At 39.0% G+C, this 14,577-nt stretch overlaps 1 protein-coding gene across 12 annotated transcripts in view; it reads right to left on the bottom strand.

Annotated features, from left to right (window-relative positions):
• The window catches only part of LOC138743446 (vesicle transport protein SEC20-like), a 193,073-nt gene that overhangs the window by 89,802 nt on the left and 88,694 nt on the right, over positions 1-14,577 (bottom strand). For 3 of the 12 annotated variants that reach the window (XM_069898841.1, XM_069898845.1, XM_069898842.1), the window contains one exon: positions 11,731-13,544. The exons of 6 other annotated variants lie outside the window; for them this stretch is intronic. In XM_069898841.1, coding sequence (XP_069754942.1) covers positions 13,348-13,544 — 197 coding nt within the window. In that variant the 3' untranslated portion in view covers positions 11,731-13,347. Of the gene's footprint in view, positions 1-10,440; positions 13,545-14,577 lie in introns of those variants that run through there. 3 more of the 12 variants (XM_069898849.1, XM_069898843.1, XM_069898846.1) reach the window with 3 other exon arrangements.

Raw genomic sequence — 14,577 nt, 5'->3', positions numbered from 1 at the left:
AAAGATTTATTCCAAATGATTTGCAAAGAGTAGGCGGCATGATTAGCGCAATGCTGTTACAGCGCCAGCATTCAGGATTGGGCCTCGAATCCCACGTTGTCTGTAAGTTTGTATGTTCTCCATGGGTTTTCCCCAGGTGCTCTGGTTTTCTCCCACCATTCAAAACATAAGGGGTGTAGGTCAATCGGATGTAATTGGGCGACACGGGCTCGTGAGCCAAAAGGACCAGTTACCATGCTGTGTGTCTAAATTTTTTTTTTAATTAACTTTTTTTAAAAAGTATAAAGCAGTCTGGTTTAGTGTGTTTATGGATCCCAGGATCTTTAGCTTTTGAAATGCATAAATTGAAACATTTTCTACATTCTATTTATTATGTTCTTTAAAGTCCAATACAAAAGTACAGGTAGTCCTCGACTTCTAACCTACGCAAGTTACATCCACCCACACAACCAAAATTTTTTAAAAATCTTTATTGTTTTACTATTTTTGGTACACAGACAGCCAATCTGTTTGCTCATAGCTTTGCTATCATCTGATTCCACCTGCATTGAATTCGCCCATCGTTATTGAATGAAGATCTACCGGGACCAATGCCTGAAGAGGGCGCACAAAATCAGTGAACTGGTCTGTAAATGGTTATATTTCCAGATATTTTTTGCAATCTTTAATGCACAAATCAAATCACTCCAACAGTTCAGGTTTGAGATTTCCCAATTGGAATATTACCTCCAAGTATGCTGAAATTCCATATCATTTATGGCACAAAATATGGCCTTTCTGAGAATTTCCTGTCATTTAAGCTATTTGCAGAGCTGAATCTTTATAATGGAACCACCTGCTGGCTGAATCTGATCACTGCTCCACACTTTATGGCCTGGATTTTGAAGTATCAGCAGAATAAGATAACTTCAAAGATTCGGCATGATTAGCATAGCAGTTAGTGCACGCGGTTGGCGTGGCGGTTAGCGTAACGTGTTTACAGCACCAGCGGTCGGGGTTCAAATCCCATGTCTAAGGACCTTTTCCCCGTCTCTGCATAGTTTCTCCCCAAGGGCTCCAGTTTCCTCCCACCATTCAAAACATACTGGGAGTGTGGGCCAATTGGGTATAAATTGGATGGCATGGACTCGTGGGCTGAAATGGCCTGTTACCATATTGTATGTCTACATCATTATCACAGCACCAGTGAGCCGGGTTCATATCCGGTGCTGTCTGGAAGAAGTAACTCAGCAAGTCAAACAGTGTATTTTATATATCAAAGATAAAGATGCATAACCAACATTTCGGCCTTTATCAATGTTTCAGGCTTGCAGCTGTCATCCTGCCTAAATGAAGGGCTCAAGCCCGAAACATTGGTTATGCATCTTTATCCTTGATATATAAAATACACTGTTTGACCCTGCTGACTTTCTCCAGCATTGTGTTTTTATTTCAACGATAGTGTCTGCAGACTTTTGTGTTTGTGTGTTCTCCCCATGTCCTCTTGGTGCTCCTGTTTCCTCCCCACCATTCAAAACGTATGGGGATTGTAGGTTAAATTGAGTGGCATGGGATCATAGGCTGGAAGGACCTATTACCACACTGTATGTCTCAATTTAAAAAAAATTTCCAAAGCGCACAAAAACATAGTGCACATCAACTCCTTATCCAACAGCCAACTTCGCTCAAATGTTGGACTCTGAAGTCCAACACAGAAAAGGCAACTCAGTATTTTGTCCTGCAAGTAAACCCAGAACTCACTGTGAAAATCTGCATCAAGTGAGAGCAAGCAAAACTGGACTTTCCCCACTTTATACGAATGGAAGGAATCTCAGGTCTTCTTTAAAATGAAACACTTCTGTTAGGTTGTTTCTCGTCGTAAATGTGCTCCCTTTAGACTTTCCAAAAAATTTTTTCCAATTTCTGGTAGATTGTTCAAAAATATTTAAAGTTTTTGAGGATTGTTAAAATATTTAAAGTTCTTTACCTTTTCATTTATTGTTAGTTTTTAAAGATTTTTTTGTTTCTTGCTTAGTAAATCAATATTTTGAAAGCTATCAAAACTTTATTTTAATTCTGTGAGCAATGTTTCCTCTGCACAGCATCCTTGTACTTGAATGCGACTGCAATTATAAATGTGGTTAGTGACATTCCCCACTTTTACCTTCTGGAATGTTGCATATCTCTAAATATCTTGGAGCTTTCCTCCTCTTCTCTGCTCACTTTTGATTACATATGTTCCATTTATCACCACAACATCATAATCCCATCTGACTATTATGCCAGAATTGAATAGTAGTGAATACAAACTGTAACACATAAGTGTGACGTTTTCAGCAATAATAAGTTAATGAGGCTGAAATGAAGTAAATGAAAGCTGGGAAAGAATTCTAATTTGTAGAGGCTGTTGCTAAATGAATGACGGTGATGTGATGCTTTCAGCAGAACCCAAGGGTGGTTAATTAAGGTTAATAAAAGCACATTCATTGGTCAAGCATGTGAGTGAGCGCAATGAACTTTCTGAGGCACTCCATGTAGGTTCTTGGATTGACGTGCTTGGGTATTTTGCTCCCACTGCTTCTATACAGTTGCTCTGGCCCCATCACTCCTTTCCACCTCCTCCACCAATACCTTTATTAGAGGATCACAGAGTTCACCACCTCCCACGTTGTCCTGAGAGTGCCTTGGAAAGTCACAATCAATTATTACCACATTCTCCACCTGCTGCAGCCACTGTGCTCCTTTCCTTTAAACAGAGCAGGAATTAAGTGGCGCTAACTACTTATGATGATATTGTGTTCCCTATTGAACTCTGCAGCCACTTAACACTGCAGTTAGCGGCAACCCTTTTCAATTCACAGGCAACATGTGAGCAATTTGGTGGCGTGGATGAAGTCCAAATTGGGAGCTCTACATCTGCTTTGGGGCCAGTTGGTGCAAATTTAGACTGAAAAGTCCCACAGGGGAAAAATACAGTTGCTTTAATGAAACAACAGTTTTCAGATGCTGAGAATCCTACGAATGTTTAAGAGGTTCTCTCATTTCAAAAATATGGAGGGTGACAATACTTTAGGCTTACACATAAAGAATATATATTTTACTAAATTTAAGAAATTCATTGGAACATAACAGTGCTTTCCTTTGCTGACTACAGCATCAACTAGTTTTCCAAATGATTTTTTTCCAAGGCCACTTGGGACATTTCGCCAACTTGCTGAATGACTTGCAACACTGTTTTGACATAACTTAAAAATAAAGAGTCCTGAGAAATGTAAACAAAATACTCCTACACTAGGGGGCAGCCTGGAGGCTATGAATCAGGATGATTGTAAAGGATGCGGTGAAATGCCAATGTCAAATGGAGCCAATATTCTACTCATTCCTTGGCATCATCCTACCACATCTTATTAAAAAGTTACCTTCATTGAAATATTTTCAATAAGATCATTTGACAATTTAAAATATTGTTGTGGTAATAATATCAGCAATTTTAATCCCCCGCAGAAGTTCAAAGACACATTGACACTAGAAATTTCTTATAAAGATAAACATGCTATAACGTGCAAGAGGCAGAACAGCAGGACTGTGGATGAACACAATTCACCAGATTATTTAAGGAGTAAACTGACATTTAAATTTAAGAACGTTAATTTATTAAGCATGCAACTCTGGAGAAATACTGGAAAACTAGAGTCTGGAAAATGCTATTCTTAAAATATGACCTTACTTTGGCAAGACTATTAAATAATCTAAACTATGCAATGTTGTTGAAAACTGCAACTGATAGTGTTATATATTTGCCACCTTCTGTCATTGTTCAAGCTCAAAAACGGATTTCTGATATCCAGCAGTACTCTCTTATCTTAGAAGAAACACAGAGCCACATTGCCATCTTATCACCAATGATGTCATTTTCATCATATGTATTTCAGTTTAATGCAGACCAAACTTTGCATCAAGATATTTTTGAGACCTCTTAGAGGGTATGAATTGCATTGATTATGATCACTGTACCAGTTTCGGTGGAACCAAAGTCTTGGAACTGCAAGTGCAATTGTAATAAATGTTATTTCTTTAGAACTGGCCCAAATCCAGCTGGCAAAGGTACTGTAATGAGTCAGTACCAGAAACAGCCTTTGAGGCACTGAGTGGCTATCAGCTCTACTCTTGAATAGGAGAGATGTGAGATAGCCATATTTCACATTAGCAGAGGGTTGTACATGGCTCTCAGTGGAATGAAACACACAAGTCTGCAGATGCTGTGGTTATAGTAAAAGGACAGAAATTCTGGAGGGACTCAGGATGTCTCGCAGCTTTCACAGAAGGTAAAAATATATAACCGACAACTTGGGCCTAAGTCCTTCATCAAGCCTTTTCTTGAAGAAGGGCTCATGCCAAAAACTTCGGCAATATATCTTTATGGACTCTGCGAGACCTGCTGAGTTCCTCCAGCATTTCTGTGGCTCTCAATGGTTCTTTTATTCCAGATGAGCTGTATTGTAAATGAATACAGTTCATTGGATTATTTAAGGAATAAGTGTAGCGAACAGGCACTCTTCAATCAGTCGGTGAAGCAGTAGAACACTATACAATATCATTACTTCTGGTTTGTGCGGAGTTCTTGACAAGCTAACTGCTTTATATTGGAAAGCAAGGGGCTTTCAATCAGGACTCCAGTGAGTGCATGGAAATATTTCTACAAGGCCATGGAATCATAAATGAAAGTGGATATTTATTCAACAAGGCAATCAAGAGAAAAATGCCATCTTGGGCTGAATTTGGATAACAAACATAGAACACCCCGATCAATTTAGTCACGTGTCTACAGAAATTAAAGAGCACTTCAATCCTATACTTTTTGTGATACCTGAAAGATACAAATAAAAAAAAGTGGGCCAATCAGCAATCACATTGTTGCAAACATTTATGCAAACACTTCAGAATATCGCATCTTTAATCACAGCGCAAGGAAATAGATTCATTCAGTGGTCCTCAATTGCCTTTTCCATTCAGAGACCACCTTCACTTACTACGGATTACTTACGATCACCCTGCCCCCAACCCACCCTCCACAACACTACACTTGTGGTCTGGGGGCAGGGTGGAGAAGGAGTAGATTGGTGAACTCATGCTTTCTCCCAGACCATTAATTTGGTTTGTTTTGGTGGGGGAAATTTTAGAGAATTTTTGTTTTCATGCCCTCAAATTTGTTTTTCATGTTACTTGTTTATTACATGAGTAATATTCATTTATGTCATGTGCTGCAGGCCACACATAACAAACCCACAGACCACAAGATGGAAAAAAAAACTAGGTTAGTTGCACAATAAGCTTGAAGTCACCTTTGAGAACACTTGGAGAAATATCAATTATGGTGTGGGTGACAGTGTTGAATGCAGAAAAGCAATCACCTATGGATTGTGTTGTATATAAATCACTATAAGCTGCTAGTGCAAAGTCTCTGATGAGAGGATCGATTTGTGGTGATGTGTGGCAATCACATAAGACAGAATGCGTGCCAAAGTAAGGCATGCTATACACTCTAAGCTTGCAGAGAGTGTAAAAATTAAAGAAAACTGTAAACAATGAGGCTTATATTCTGTGCATTCTACAGTAAAAGGGAAATGAAAACCAGTAAAAATCAAAATTTCAAGACATAGGGTTTGATGAACAATAAAGATTAAGGTAAAGATGGGCACTTGCAGACCTGCTCTGAGTCATCATCATAAATACTCGAATTTCAGTAAATGCAGTTCTAAGGAGACTCAATAGTGCAATTTTTTTGTGGAAATGAAAGGACAAATTGAATACTCGGAGTGTAACCCCCACATTTGAGTTTGTGAAATATAATTAACCAACCAACCTTGATGGGGAAAGGTTGACTTTACACCCAAGATCATATTTTCAGTTCAGAAAGGTTTCTGGGCATCCCACTACATAAATATTAAGGTATGTTTAATACTCCTGCAATAAGCACATGCAAAAAGTGCATATCTGTGTAAAACTCAGTGTGAAACCTACTTATTGCAAGTCATGATCTAATCGATATTCATTGAAATCAGAGTTCAAAGAGGAATTGGATACATTGGAGAAACAGCGGGATTTGGGGAAGGAAGATGACGATAATAGGAACCACCACAAATACCATGGCTCTGAAGAAGCTAAAAGTTCGAGACTCTGTAGTACATGCAAAGTCACACTCAATTAAATGGTTGACAATGAACAATTTCCACTGCCAGCATCGCTGGCCACAGCAACAACATTTACAGTGTTAAATTTGTCTCGCATTTCATCTTGACAGCCAGCAATATTTAATTATCAATAGGTGCACTAAACTCCCAAATGGCATTGCATTCTATTAGGAATAAATCACAGCTTGTAGAATCAGAAAATTATGTTTTGATTGCACTAAGGAACAGCAAAACCTTAAACTGAATAGGAAAACCATGACTTGCCTTACGGGAGGATGTACAAGGCTTGAAGCCTGTAAAAGAAAGTGTGTGGAAGAAAGAGTCCAAAATCTGAGAATGTACCAAAATTCATACTTGTACATTGATTTGGCACCAGTGTTCTTGCTGTTTAATCATTTATGATGTTCCGTGAAACAACAATATGCTTACGGTATATATATGCTTACATTTACAAGCAGCATTAGTCTTTGTGTCCAATACAACACTAGAAATAGTGAAGATTCCAGCCATTGACCATTCACTTTCTTCCTCTGGTGCTACTCGACCTGCTAAGCTCCTTCAACAATTTTTTTCAACTAAATTAAGGTTATCATGAGATGCTTCAGGCTACAGCCTTGAATCAGGACTCAGCCATAGTTAGGGGACAAAAAATCATTTTACATTCCAAACTTTGGCAAAAAGCCATAATTAAACTGGAAAGCATGCAAAAAAGATTCACAAGGAAATTACCAGGACAGGAGAGACTGGAGAGGCTAGGATATTTCTCCCCTGGGGAATAAGAGACTGAGGGATGAACTTACAGAGATAGATAAAATCACGACTGGCCTAAGATAAACAGTTATAGTATTTTACCTAGGGTAGGGGAGTCTAAAACTACAGGCCATAGGTTTAAGGTAAGAAGGGAAACATTTTAAAGGGATGTGAGTGGCAATTTCATCACACAGGGGGGAGCTGCATATGTGAAAATGAGCTGCAGAGATGGGTACAATAATGAAATTTAAGAAAAAAAACATAAATATGAAAGGTTTAGAGGGATATGGGGCCAAACAGGTAAATGGGGAGCTCAGATAAGCATGATGGTCAAAATGTATGAGTTGGGCCAACAGGTCTATTGTTGTACTGTATAGCTCTATGACTCTTGTCCAAAAAGCAGATGCTTACTACTACATTCAGTACCAAAAAAAGTTCCATCAGCATTTCTTGGAAATTGATAATGATAGAAAAACTATTATTAGCCTTTTGGGCCCCAAAATCAGCTAAACAACCAACAGAACCACTATTTTCATCTCATTTGCATTACAAGGCAAGATACAAGACCTCCACCAGAGTGATGTGTGATACAACGCCCAACTGTCCTACAAGCACAAACATGGACCATCTAAACTCTACGTCAAGAGTTGCAATATTCCAGAGAACTTTGGAAATTGCACATTGAAACAGGAAATACCCCTTCAGATATTTTGCTGACTTTCTTGAACTCTGCTATAAAATTGATGTGCCAAGATGGTTAATGTTAAAATGCCCCAATGTTTTTTTAAACCATGGACATTTAAATACATTATCAGTATTGACTCGGTCTTCAAGGAATGCACTTTAGGATCTCCGAGCAGCTAACTGATCAAAATAAAGGGTGTTTCAATTATTGTGTGGCGATTTCTGCAATGTTAAGACCAAATAAATCAACTAAGTTACAACTAGAATTAATCATTAAAGCAGCGTCGTTGGCCTGACTTGTTAATAAATTCAGAGACCACCTTGAGTATTCCTTCACTTACCGTCGATCACTTTTAAAGAGCCCTCAGACCCTCAAATATTTGGTTTGTTCTGGTGGGGACAATTTTAGAGAATTTTTGTGTTTTCATGCCCTCAAGTTTGTTTTTTTTTGTTACTTGTTTATTTCATCAGTAATATTCATTTTTGTCATGTGCTGCAGACCACACATAACAAACCCACAGACCACAAGATGAAAAAAAAACTAGGTTAGTTGCACAATAAGCTTGAAGTCACTTTTGAGAACACTTGGAGAAATATCAATTATGATGTGGGTGACAGTGTTGAATGCAGAAAAGCAATCACCTATGGATTGTGTTGTATATAAATCACTATAAGCTGCTAGTGCAAAGTCTCTGATGAGAGGATCGATTTGTGGTGATGTGTGGCAATCACATAAGACAGAATGCGTGCCAAAGTAAGGCATGCTATACACTCTAAGCTTACAGAGAGTGTAAAAGTTGCACAATAAGTTTGAAGTTACCTTTGAGAACACTTGGAGAAATAGCAATGATGTTCATTTATGGTAAAGCACTGCATTTAGAAGACATTGCAACTTTAAAACCCCAAACTATCCGGACTTGGAAATACATTGCTATTTTTTAAAAAATCACCATGTGATCAAAATTCTAGGACATACAACCCAGCATGATGGTGGAAACCTTCACTACAAGGTCTCCTCTCCAAGTGCCCTTGAATGTCATCTCGCCAAAAGCATTCAAATTTGGGCATTAAATACTAGCTTTGATATTGGGAGCCATGTTCTTACAAATTTAAAAAAAAACTGACCTTCTCAAAACTTTCTGCTTAAGCAACTCTCACTAAGTTGCCAAGAGAGGCACAAGTGTATTCCTTGAACACATGGCCAGAAGTGAATGCGTGTGATGACAAATATAAATGTACATGGTGTACTCAAGCTCAAATTTCCTCAGCTTCATCCATTTTGACATCAACTATCATGACAAATCAAATTTGTCTTCCAACAAAGAGAATTAAATTAAGCAGAGAATGAAGTGATATTTCTTGCTTCTGAGTTCCAACAGAACATTATTGAAGGCACAATGCACTTAAGACAATTTTTTTAATATCAGGAAAATGCAAATGGAATAACCAATGCTCTTCAAACATATATTGAGAAATGCTCAAAAAACTCAATTTTTCAGAGTCCATCCACAATTTAGATAGGACATTGGCAATCTTGCAGCTGGCTAAACCACAGTTTGCGAGGCACACGCGGACTCTTTGAAACATAACGTGCCACTCGCAGAAATATGCTGGCTGAGATAGGAATCAGACGAATTGGTGCTCACAATGGCAGGTTTAGTGGGATGCTTTTTCTCTTTTTAATTGGACCCTGAGCTGTGGTAATAATTTCTCTCAGCACATTAGGAAATTGGAGTTACAGATCACTATTACAATGTTACACATGACCAAATAAACATTGTATACATTGTGTTTACACTTGACAATGACAGTGTCCCCACCAGCCTTTCCATTAAAAGAAACAAATGGGGTGGAACAGGAGCTTTTATTTAAAACCACTAATTTGGCCAACTTCCAGTCCTGGCTATCATTACAGGGAACATTTGTAGCACCGTTTAAAAGGAATGTGAGCAGCAACGGCATCCTGGTGTTGTTTGGGGTACACCGTAGATATAGTGCTGCCAGCCTGCCCTCTGTCTCACCACAGCGACAGGCATCTGAGCTCTGTGAAGGTAAGGCGTGGGATGCACGAGCCAAGAGATGACTCTGGCACCCCATGGATGATCCTGCTCTGCCTGCTCACAGTCATTAGTGGAAAAGGTGCACACATTTGCCAGCTAAGCCGGAGAAACCAGGAATGCGAGTCGGTGGCCAATTTTCTTTCTCTTTCTTCCCTCTGACACTGGGGAGCAGCTCCCACACCACCCTGCTCCATCGGGAACATGGCAACTCTGGTCGAGGGGTGGGGAGGAGGACTGGTGAGGCGTTGTCATTGAGTTTGATTATATGCCTTTCCCAGCATAGACTCTCCCTGACTTATGAACAATGACTTACAACCATCTGTGCATACAACCGATAAAAAGTACTGTATAATTTAACATCATAAATTAGCATCACCACCATCTATTGCTGGGGGCTGGTGGGGGTGGGGACGGGGAGCATGGCAGTGAAATCAGGGTGGGGACTGGTAGCAGGCTGTTGGGAGTCTTTCCTGGAAGCCTGTTGTCGGTTCTCACACTGATCCCACTACCCTACTCCCTCCCGACAGCCCACCAGCAACCCCCACATCAATCCCACTACCCTGTTCCCTCCCGACACCCAGCCACCACCCACACACTGATCCCATTACCCCACTCCCTCCCAACAGCCCGCAACCACCCCCCACACCAATCCCACTACCTCGCTCCCTCCCGCCTGCCACTACCCCCCACACTAATTCCACTTCCCTGCTCCCTTCCGACATCCCGCCACCAACCCCCACACCAATCCCACTACCCTACTCCCTTCTGACAGCCTGCCACCACCACCTACACCGATCCCACTACCCCACTCCCAATGGACAAATGATAAAATGGATAGAGTGAATTTCTGACTTGCGTCCATTTCAAGATACAACCAGTTAGTCAGATCGGAACTCGGACATACATCAGGGAGTATCTGTAAATTGATTCACTTGGTTTGCATTGTTTTTAAACTTTTTTTCTTTTGTTTTATATACTATATATAAAATAACATGTATATTGAGTTTACTGTATAGATACCAGTTACTGATGGTCTTTGACATGATTGCAGAGTGATGTGACTTCAGAGGGGTGGAATATTATATGTGGATTGTGGAGAAACACGTGGCCTCCCTATCTGTCTGCAATATTGTGGATTGCAGATGGTTACATGTCCTCCGTCTGAAACTTATTCAGAAGTCACATTACCTGACAATCAAGGTTGGACACCGGCCACCCATGAGTGCACATCTTGCCATTGGCTGATTTAAATTACTTAGGGTCATCATTGGCTAGACACCCAGCTCAGAACTGTATAAAACTGATACATAGTACATTTGTGCTCTCTGTGTCATGGTCTAAGCACCAGACATCACTTCACACCAGGTCGCTGGACGTATCTTGGGTAAGGTGTGCACTATGCTTAAGCTGAGCCAAGATACTGCGATAGATCAGTGCTTGCAGAAAGCCGCTCCTCTCGTTGGTACAGGGAACTGGGAATGGGTGCTTAAGGCCCTGTCTTGTTAGAGTGTGTCAGTAATCACATATTACGTAACACTGAATTGCACCCTGAGATACAGGGATAGGAAGTGTCTGTTGAAGTCCCTGTCTGTGACTATGATAGGTGGCCACTGGTATTGGAGTCTAATCTGGGTCCAATGTGTCTCTATAGTAATTGAGTATTGTTTGATGTTCTCCCTCATTTGTTTCCTGTGTTCATTAAAGTTACCTGTGATTGTAACACTTGTGTCCAGACTCGTCTCACTGTGAACCCACTGAACCTGATACTCTTCCAAACACAACAGTGGCTCTTACATTAAGCAAGTTTGGCCACCCCTGTACTAGGGCAATTAAGGCTGTGCACATTTGAGCAGGAATGTTAAGAGGCTAATTCAAAGAAGGGTTTTGTCAAATTAAATCTGGTGCCTGACAAATCAGAAAGCAACAGGTACAGACTTATTGCAATTGTCACAAAACTGGAAAATGATGAGAATGCACATCTGCAATATGTTGACTGAAATGGTGAAGGAGATGCAATAACAAAAAAAAAATTGAAAATAGGAAAAATAATTGCAGGACTATATACACGGAACAGAGTCTGGATTGAATTTTCAAAGGGTTGAATTGAATGACTGATCGGTTTTGGATCATTGTTTCCAATTATATGAATGATTAATAGTTGAGACTTAACCACACAAAGTTTGTTTATCTTTGTTACCTGTTTACAGTTCTTTGTTTACATGATGTACAGTTTTTTTTTGCACTACCAATAAGTTGTAATTCTTGCTCACCCGCAGAAAAAAAGAATCTCAGGGTTGTATGTGATGTCATGAACGAACTCTGACAATAAATTTAAATGATCAGGGCTCAAGTTCCAAAACATTGAATGACCATTTCTACCCGTGGATGGTGAATTCCTCCAACAATTCTTTGCTTGCTCAAGATTCTCAGCAATTATAGTTTTTGGAGTTTCCCCATAGTGGGGACTTGTATTTACAAACTGTAAATTGTATTTACACAGTGAGGCTCAGGCAAGTTGAGCACCACACTGCTGAATAAAACCACTTTCCCACTTAAACAACCCCCAAGTAACTCGTGTCACTTGGATGCACAGAGTCCCAATAGATTAGAGGCAACACTTGTGTTTAGTTTTGACTTTCATTGAGAGATTTATAATTTTTTTTTAGCTCTGATGGTCCTATTAAGGATCCAAGGATGTAAGTGGCAAAAATGTAAATAAAAGGACACCAATGCCCAAATGCAAGTGATCAAATTATAAATTAATGTCACCCACCAAGATATTAGAAAAGATAATTTCTCCAAAAATTTATTTTAACAGGTTGCAATGATCTTTGAATCTGATCACCTAATATTTTTGAACGAGCCGTATTCTGATATATATATAGTACAAGCTAAATGACATTGATTAGTTTACAAATTAAAACATCTACAAAGCTTGCAAACTTTATGAACAACAACAACCAAATACTTCATTATTAAGATTCAATAAAGTATCAACAGTTTACAAAATGTATGGGATATATTAATATGAACCATAATGAAAACAAATAATTGGTCCCATCAAGAAACTGGAGTGCTTGTTTGCATGGAAATAAATTGCTGAACACCACACTATGTTCAAAGCTTTAAAAGTAGTTACATCCCGGGATACTATTTTTCATGCAAAAGTGAACAGCAATTTCTTTTTGGAATTAAGCAAATTCAGGTGGTTCAACTATACATTTTATGTAATAGATAGGTACAAAGCAATTGCATTTTACAATTGTTACTCGTCATACAGATATAAAATCTTTTCTCCTGGTAATTACTGACAAATGACCTCATTTCTTAGAAGGACAAAGCAGAGGCCTGGATAACCATCCTTAGTCAGAAACACAACATTCACCAAGTAGTATTCCAAAACTCAGTTCCTCTGAAGTCAAGAGAACCAAATTTGAGAAGCAAAGTTCAATGCACAGCTGCGACCAACAATTACCTGCAGAAAGTGATTAAAACTCTGAAGATAATGCTCATCTTTCTAATGTCCATTAAACTTCCAATTAGGAATTTTAGTGAATATTTTAAGACTATTTTAGAAAGTGCCTTTAATCTGCTTTCACGGTACTCTTTAGTTTCATCAATGCCTAAATAAATTTATAATCTCAATTTCAATCTCTGTTTAAATTCTGCCTTTTGATCAAGTTCTATAAAAAAGGAAAAAGGCGTTTCTTTAAAATGTATACAACAGTTGCCAAAAATAAAGCCAATGCAAGGAAAATAAGCAGCTTGTCAGTCAACTCTCTGCGATTATATTTGGTGATCAGCTTGCGACCCAGTTGAATAGTGCCAGTCATGTTTTTAAATTCTTCATTTGTCTCTTGAACAGTTCTCGAAGATGTTGCTTAAATAAAAGGAAAATACTAATTTAATATTTACATTAAAGTGATAAATGATCAAGAGAGCCATATTCCCAACAATAAAACTTACCATGATTTTTTTTTTCATTTAAAATAACATCAATAAGTGAGGGGACTAAAAATTAAAAAAAAAGATCCATATTGCAACCATATAAGTTTACAGTACGGAAACAGGCCATGTCAGCCCTTCTAGTCCACACTGATTTACGTGAAACTCCTACCCACTCCCATAACCTTCCAACCTCCTCACATCCATGAACTCATCCAACCTCCTCTTAAATGACAGAAGTGACCACCTTTTCCAGAAGATCATTCCACTCTCGGAGCGAGGAAGCTTCTTATATTATTCCTAAAGTTTTTCCCCCTAAATATGATAATCACTTGATATCTCCCATTTCAACTTCAAGAACAAATGAATACGCTTTTACTGGCTTTCAGTAATGAATTAAGAATAACTATTTTATGTTATAATATTCTTATAGTGCTTTATCACCCATACAGGGTATCCAAAGCACTGCACAATGCACTAAATTACTTTTAGTAGCATGTCACTGTATGTAAACTCAATCAACATTCATATTCCCATGATTAAAGCCTTCAATTGTGAAATTATACCCAAGTCTTAAATATTTAAATATTTGTAAGATCTTGAGGAAATTCAGGCAGCCTATCGTCCTGGGTAAAAAAAAAACTTGTTTGGAAGGAGCTACTGAGTTACAAGTGTTGTTTGTGCATGGTTATCTGTACTGGGGCCCAACCCTTGATGATTGAACATGGATCCAGGCTAGACTGTGCTGACTATTGATGGCTTGACCATTGAGATCTTCATGAGTATCAAGTTCCTTGGAGTGAACTTGACAGAGAATCTCACCTGGTCCCTTAACACCAGCTCCACAGCCAAGAAAGCCCATCAACACATCTACTTCCTGCAAAGGCTGAGGAAAGTTCATCTCCCATCCTCCATCCTCACTACATTCTACAGAGGATGTTTTAAGAGCATCCTATCCGACTGCATCA

The sequence above is a fragment of the Narcine bancroftii genome, chromosome 9, assembly GCF_036971445.1.
Source record: "Narcine bancroftii isolate sNarBan1 chromosome 9, sNarBan1.hap1, whole genome shotgun sequence".
NCBI lineage: Eukaryota > Metazoa > Chordata > Chondrichthyes > Torpediniformes > Narcinidae > Narcine > Narcine bancroftii.
Note: the sequence above shows the minus strand (reverse complement) of the source record. Positions and strands in the feature narration are given on the sequence as shown.